At 46.6% G+C, this 6655-nt stretch overlaps 1 protein-coding gene across 3 annotated transcripts in view; it reads right to left on the bottom strand.

The window, feature by feature from the left end:
- Positions 1 to 2039: 2039 nt before the first annotated feature.
- The window catches only part of Prr14l (proline rich 14 like), a 63461-nt gene continuing 58845 nt past the window's right edge, over positions 2040 to 6655 (bottom strand). For 2 of the 3 annotated variants that reach the window (XM_052199576.1, XM_052199575.1), the window contains one exon: positions 2040 to 6522. In XM_052199576.1, the coding sequence (XP_052055536.1) occupies positions 6222 to 6522 (301 nt within the window). In that variant the 3' untranslated portion in view covers positions 2040 to 6221. The remainder of the gene's footprint in view (positions 6523 to 6655) is intronic. The other variant, XR_007980300.1, reaches the window with a different exon arrangement.

Here is a 6655-nt window from a genome sequence, read left to right as displayed (position 1 = left end):
CATGGTGAAAGCAGAGAATCAACTCTACTAAGATGATCTCTAACACACACACACACACACACACACACAGAGAGAGAGAGGGGGGGGCACCCTTGTCTACAGGATACCCTGTTTCAATGATTCTTAAGAGCAGCAAAGTTCAGCAGTTCAGAGCACTTGGTGCTCCTACCAGAGGATCCAGATTTGGGTCCTAGTACCAAATGTCAGCTTACAGCCTTCTGTAATTTCAGTTCCAGGGCATCTAGCACCCTCCTCTGACCTCCAGAGGACACACACAGTGCCCTTACAGACACCTGTGCAAAACATTCACACATATAAAATTAAATACATCTTTTTAACAGTGGTATGGCTAAAGAGTGGGTTAAGAGTATGTTCTGCTCATCTAGAGGACCTGAGTTCAATTTCCAAACCCATGTCAATCACCGATAACTCAAGCTCCCCATCTGGTACCTCTAGCCTCTGCAGGCACCCCATTCATGTGCACATAAACCCACCCTCATGAGCACATACATAGTTAAAATACTAATTTTTTTTTTTGGATTTGGTTTTTTGGAGACAGGGTTTTTCGGTATAGCCGTGGCTGTCCTGGAACTCACTCTGTAGACCAGGCTGGCCTCAAACTCAGAAATCCGTCTGCCTCTGCCTCCCAGAGTACTGGGATTACAAGCGTGCGCCACCACTGCCCGGCAAAATACTAAATTTTTATAAGGGGGAAGTAATATTTTTTTAAGGTGAGTATATTGACAGCTACTTGTAAATCTTAGTACTTAGGTGGTTGAGGCAGAAGAATAGGAAGTACAAGACTAGACTCAGCTACACAGTAAGACCTTGTCTCAGGAAAAATGATATCACAGAAAGTATGTGTGTGAAAAGGGGGAGCAGGAAGGGGGAGACAGAGAGACTTTTAGAAGAATTCCTAGACAGGTTACATATCCAACTTTACCATTCTGACATGTATACCCAAGTAGGTGATTCCAACTTGATGCCAACTTCCCATGAGCCACAGCCAATCAGAAAGTGCCAGTCTTGCAGTGCATGTCTGCTCTGACATGTCTGGAGCTGCCCAGAACCAGACAAATGTGAAATGTGTTATCAGACTCTGAGCAACCACTACACAGACCCTTCAAGGAATGGCAAGGAATGAGAGAGGAGAGATTAAGCATCTTCCAATATTAAGAAGGCTTTTGAGGAGGCTGGAGAGATGGCTCAGTGATTAGGAGCACTGACTGCTCATCCAGAGGTCCCGAGTTCAATTCCCTGCAACCAACCACATGGTGGCTCACAACCATCTGTGATAAGATCTGAGACCCTCTTCTGGTGTGTCTGAAGACAACTACAGTATATCCACATAAATAAATAAATAAATAAATAAATAAATAAATAAATAAATAAATAAATAAATAAATAAATAAATCTTTTTTAAAAAAGGCTTTTGAAATGGACAGGGGAAGGTGTGTACTCCACTCACGCCTAGCAAAGCCACTCATTTATTCGTGACGCCTTTCTGAGGTGTCATCATGTAGTCACACTCAGGGACACAGTCTGAGAAATGTGTCCTTGGGTGTTTAGGTGCTTTGTGTGCCGGTCAAACTGTGAATGCCAACAGTGCATTTACACAACCCTAGATAGTACAGGTCTGTCATTCACTGAGGCTGTGTTCGGAGGGAGGGACCGGATCTGGAGCTGGACCCTGAGACGCTGTACACCTGAGGCAGCTGCTTTACCACTTACCTTGGTTCCTGGCCCCATGGCCTCCTGATGCTCTGAACATGCAATGGATGCTGAGGCTACTGCCTGTTAGACAGTAAGGGTTTTTTTTTTTTTTTTTTTTGACTTTTTACTAAGATTATATTCTAGTCAGGCATTGTAGCACACACCTATAATCCCAGTACTCAGGAGGCAGAGGCAGAGCTCTCTGTGAGTTCGAGGCCAGCCTGATCTACATAGTGAGTTCCAGATCAGCCACATGGTGAGACTCTTTCTCAATAAGTAAACAGACAGACAAATAAAAACAAGAGTGTACTCTAATACAATAAAAATTTACATAGATCAGTAAGTCATTTATTAGCACTATCAAGTATGCACTGTACACAATTGTGCTACATTTTTACAAGACTGGCAATGCACTGGCTTGTTTGCACCAACACCAAGACCTGAGTAGAACACATCATCACAGCTGTGACCTCGCTAGGCCACAGGAATTTTTCAGCTCCATTACCATCTTATGGTAATATGCAGTCCACTGACCAAAATGATGTTTAGGCGGTAAACAGCTGTAAATATCAAACATTGTTCTAGGAACTAAAGAGACCAGGAGGGACTAGAGCTAAGAAAATGAAATGTCCTGATCCCGAAGAACTTTTGTTACAGTTGTTAGCACAGACAGGGAGGTAAAGCCATAACAAAACGCCTTGGGGTGTGCGGGCAGTAGACATGGAATGGGAGGGGACCACGTTCAAGACCAATGGTCTGGGAATGCAAAGCTCTGGATGGCGAGATGGAGGTGACCATGCAGGACTGTGAGGGAGGCCCTGTCACAGGAGCAGCAAGCACATCTACTAAGGAGGGAACATGTCTAATCTGCATGGAATATTTCTGGTAAAATTCAAATCTACTACAAAACTTTAAAGAACAAAATAGCCTTGACAATTATCTGAACAGTTTTCAAGAAAAATTTATTTCCATAAATTAATTAATGTAACAGTGGGCATTTAGAGTCACAAACTATCAAACAGAAAAGGAACTGCAGGGTATCATGTATACTAGCATTACCAGAGATGGACACAGTTCACTCAACTATTAGCCATGATAATACAGGAACACTTGGGACAGCAACTTACTGGCCCAGATCCTAACTCAAGGGGCCTCTTGTTGAGAATTAAAATCCAGCCAACACCAGACAGTCTTATAAAGACAAACAAGCCTTCGATCCTGGCATGCTGGGCTGGAAGGCAGCTAAATGAGGACCCTAAGCTTCACAACCAAGATAGCTTTTGCTGGTCAAAGTGCGGGTAAGTTGGAATATTAATTAATTGTGATTTGAACAAAATTTAACTTGCCTTCCTAGCCAGTTCTATATAGAAGTTCAGTCCAGGAAAGCAGCCCTCTCCTGACAGGAATTCTGGTGAGGACATTCCATATCTCTGGCCAATTAGTTATGCTTTGGATACAGCCACCCACAACGTGGTCATTAAAAAGGCCCTTTTCATGATACCAGGGGAAAAGCTATAGAAACAAAGGATATTAAAGAAAGCACCAACTGCATACTTTCCTCCCCCCAGGTACCAGGAGGAAAGTACCATGACCTAAAAGTTGGTCTTGCACAGATCTTAATGCACACGGCACAGAAGAGACGAGCCCTGCCTGGGGAGATGGAGGGCTGTGTCCACTTGGCTGCACTGCAGCCCGGACCTGCTGCCACAGCCTTGCAGGCTTGCTACTGCTCTTAGCATGGTGGGCAGAGGAGACACCCAGGGGAAGGATGCCCAGAGGGTGGGATCTAGAATTGACCTTAGGTTGGCTCTGGAGCCCTCGCAAAAGACCCTTTCAGGCAAAATTGTGGGAAAAAAAAAGTCATGATTTTCACAGCTCTTGGAGGAGCACAAAGTTTAGGATTCACAGCATGAGTTTCTGAGCTCTTCAGGCTCAAGTAAGGCAAAAGCTACATCTCTTCCCACTGCACCTCCCTCTCAGTCAGCTCTCACAATAAGGGCAGCAGGAAGACAGACACAATCTGCTTTAACAGGTGATGAGGTACATCTAGACGGATGGAGAGATGAGGCGGGGCGGGACAGGGCGGGACAGCGGGGAGGGAGAGAAGACAGGCACTAGTGAGGAAGGAGGCTGCTCCAGTGAGACTGAAAGGTGGCCAAGGAAACAACTGAAATCTGGCTGGACCTGAGATTACTCTTCTTTCTCCGTAATCATTAAAACACTGACCTTCTGAAGGTGAGCTATAGTTAAGTAAGTTGTGCTTAAGGGCAGCTTCTCATTACTTGGGTGGGAAGTCCAAGAAATTCTACCAATTCCCATTACAGAACCAATCTATAGTTTTGGCAGGTGACAAGCCAACAGCCACTACCTCCAGCCAAGGTCAGAGACCACAGGTTCCAAGAACACTAAGGTGTCCCTGAGGCTGGCTGACTGCTGTGAGACATAATGGTAAGACAGGTGAGGCCGAGTCTCCTAGTTCTGAAGCAGATGGGCCTTTGCTGGAGGGCAGGCCAAGCTGACCGTTTTCCTCCTCCCATTCCCGGGACAGGGATAGAGTTAGGTCTCTCTAGTCCTGTGCTCTACAATGCTGACAGTCCAGACTAGTGTTTCCAGCCTTTTCCAGGCCACACTAGTCATTAACTCATTCCATTCCCTGCAGTAACAACAGAGCTCAGAAGCACTGAGTAACTAAAAATCCCACCCCAACAAGGGAACACAGGTCACATTTGTAGGTCTGGTCAACATGTGTAAACCGGGATCTGCACACACTGCTGAGGTCCAGCATGCAAACTAGCCTGCTCTCTTCTGTAATGGAGCCATGGCCTTCAAGTCTCCACAGACAAGCAGGTGTGTATTAACTTATTTAAACAGCTGAGGAGATGAAAGACTTGATACATTTTCCCCTGCTCATGTCCAGTTTACTGTTTCAGGGTGGCCCAGACCACCAACCTGCAAAGGAAAGGCACATAAAGACCCCAAAATGGCACCCCCCCTCTCCCTAGCCATTGACAAATAGGGAATGAAAGAGTCCGAAGAGCACTGGCCAACATTCCAGGTCAGCACTGCTGACTCTTGTCTACAGACGGACAGGGAAATGTCCCTGGACCAAGCTAGGAGAATGGGAAGAAATGACCATTGTTCAGCGGCCGGCTTGAGCATCTTACCCATCAGCGGGCTCTCCGAACTCTGAGCAGCAGGTATGAAGAATGAATGGGAGAGATACTGGGACGAGAAAACACAAGGACAGGGAGCACGGTGAGGACACAGTAGGAGGAGGGAGCACGGTGAGCTCTGAGGGCCTGCTGCTCAGACAACGGCAGCCTACCACCTGCAGACTCCTCTGGGCACAAACCTAGAAACTGCTACTTCTAGCATGCAAACGCTTCCAACAGGTTTGACAAAGGACCAGAGTACTGAGGCACTCTTGGAGTGCTGGCTCCGGCCTGTTACAGAGCCAGGCACTTAAGCAGCTGAAAATGCTCTTGGCCAGCCTCTCACACCACTGCTCCTAACTCCACCATATCCCAGCAGTTCAGAGAAAACCACACTCCACCTCAACAGTTTTCAAGTGGTTATAAAAGAAGTCTGCTTTTATGTATGTCACTAAACAAATATATGTATTCAGTGGGTGGGACTGAGGAGAGGGAGAAAAGTGCTTTCTCTAGTGAGCTACACAAAAAGGTGGGGAGGGAGGGCCTGCCTGAAACACACGACTGGAAACACTGCCCCTCCATGTGCTGACCAATGCCTGTCACATATTGTCCTAAGACATATATTGTCTTTCTCCTTAATGTCTTACAAAATGGTTTAAAAATCACATTTAGAGATCCCAAACATGCAGCAATAATAAAAAAACAAAAAAGAAAAGATGAAAATAATCAACACTATAACATTAAAAAGTGCAACTTACATTGGGGCCGGGATGGGCTCCTCTGGCACTAGTGACCCACAGTCACAGATGGGAGAAAAGATGGGGGAAAAGCCACAAACACACACAAACACACATTCTCTCAGAATAAAGGTCCTGGGCAGACAAGAATCAAAGTCAGAAAACACACCAGTTCATCTTTCTCAATCACCATAACAAGCTGGTGAGAACACACAGGCCAGGCAGCCAGGTCCTCCCTCCCCCGGCAGGGCAGCCAGGTCCCCTTCCCCCCAGGCCAGGTATCTAAGTCATCTTGGACGAGCAGCACCATAAACAGAGAGGAACTTTCATGTGAACGCACAGACACCAAGTCCTTAGATTCCTAGTGTTGCTTAAGAGTGTGGCTTTTCCACCTGTTGGGAACTGGGAAGGAGGTGGCCTGAGGTCATTCAGGACCATTCCCAGGAGAAGGGAGCATTCCTGAGGCTCTATACTCAGCAGTAGAATTAGAGGGCCCTCTTCACCAGCTTCTAAAAAGGCTGCACCTTGAAATAAGTAAAAATTCACGGGCTGGGCATCGTGAGTGGTTTGGGCACAGGGCTAAAATCAGGGAACCTCTTCCAGGGAGGTCTACAAAAGTTCAAAATGGAGACCCCGAACTGTTCTCAGCAGCTGGCTGATGCTCCTGCTCCTCCTCCTTGGCAAAGAAAGTCTCCAGTTCCATCAGCTTCTGAATCAGAAGAGCATCCAGCTCTTGAGTCTGCAGAGCCGCCTTCTGGGCCCTGGTGAAGCTGCCGGCCAGCTTCACCTTACCTCGAGCTCGTCTCTTTCGAGGGACCGTAAAGTCTTGGAATTCCAGAACTCGCTTCCGTTTCTGCTGGCTGACAGAGATCAAGGTGCCATTCCGTTCTTTGGGTTCCTCAAAGATGGTCTCTAAACACCTAAGGACAGAGCGCAGATCCGAGTCACCAGCAGCACAAGGATGCCTGTGCTGACCCCCAACTCAGCTGTGTCCTGCCAATCGCTGTTTCTATGCATGAGAAAAAGCATATGTGTGTTTATAACTATGTGCAC

This window comes from Apodemus sylvaticus, chromosome 11 (assembly GCF_947179515.1).
Source record: "Apodemus sylvaticus chromosome 11, mApoSyl1.1, whole genome shotgun sequence".
Taxonomy (NCBI): domain Eukaryota; kingdom Metazoa; phylum Chordata; class Mammalia; order Rodentia; family Muridae; genus Apodemus; species Apodemus sylvaticus.
The sequence above is the reverse complement of the archived record's forward strand: the minus strand, read 5'-3'. Positions and strand labels throughout refer to the sequence as shown.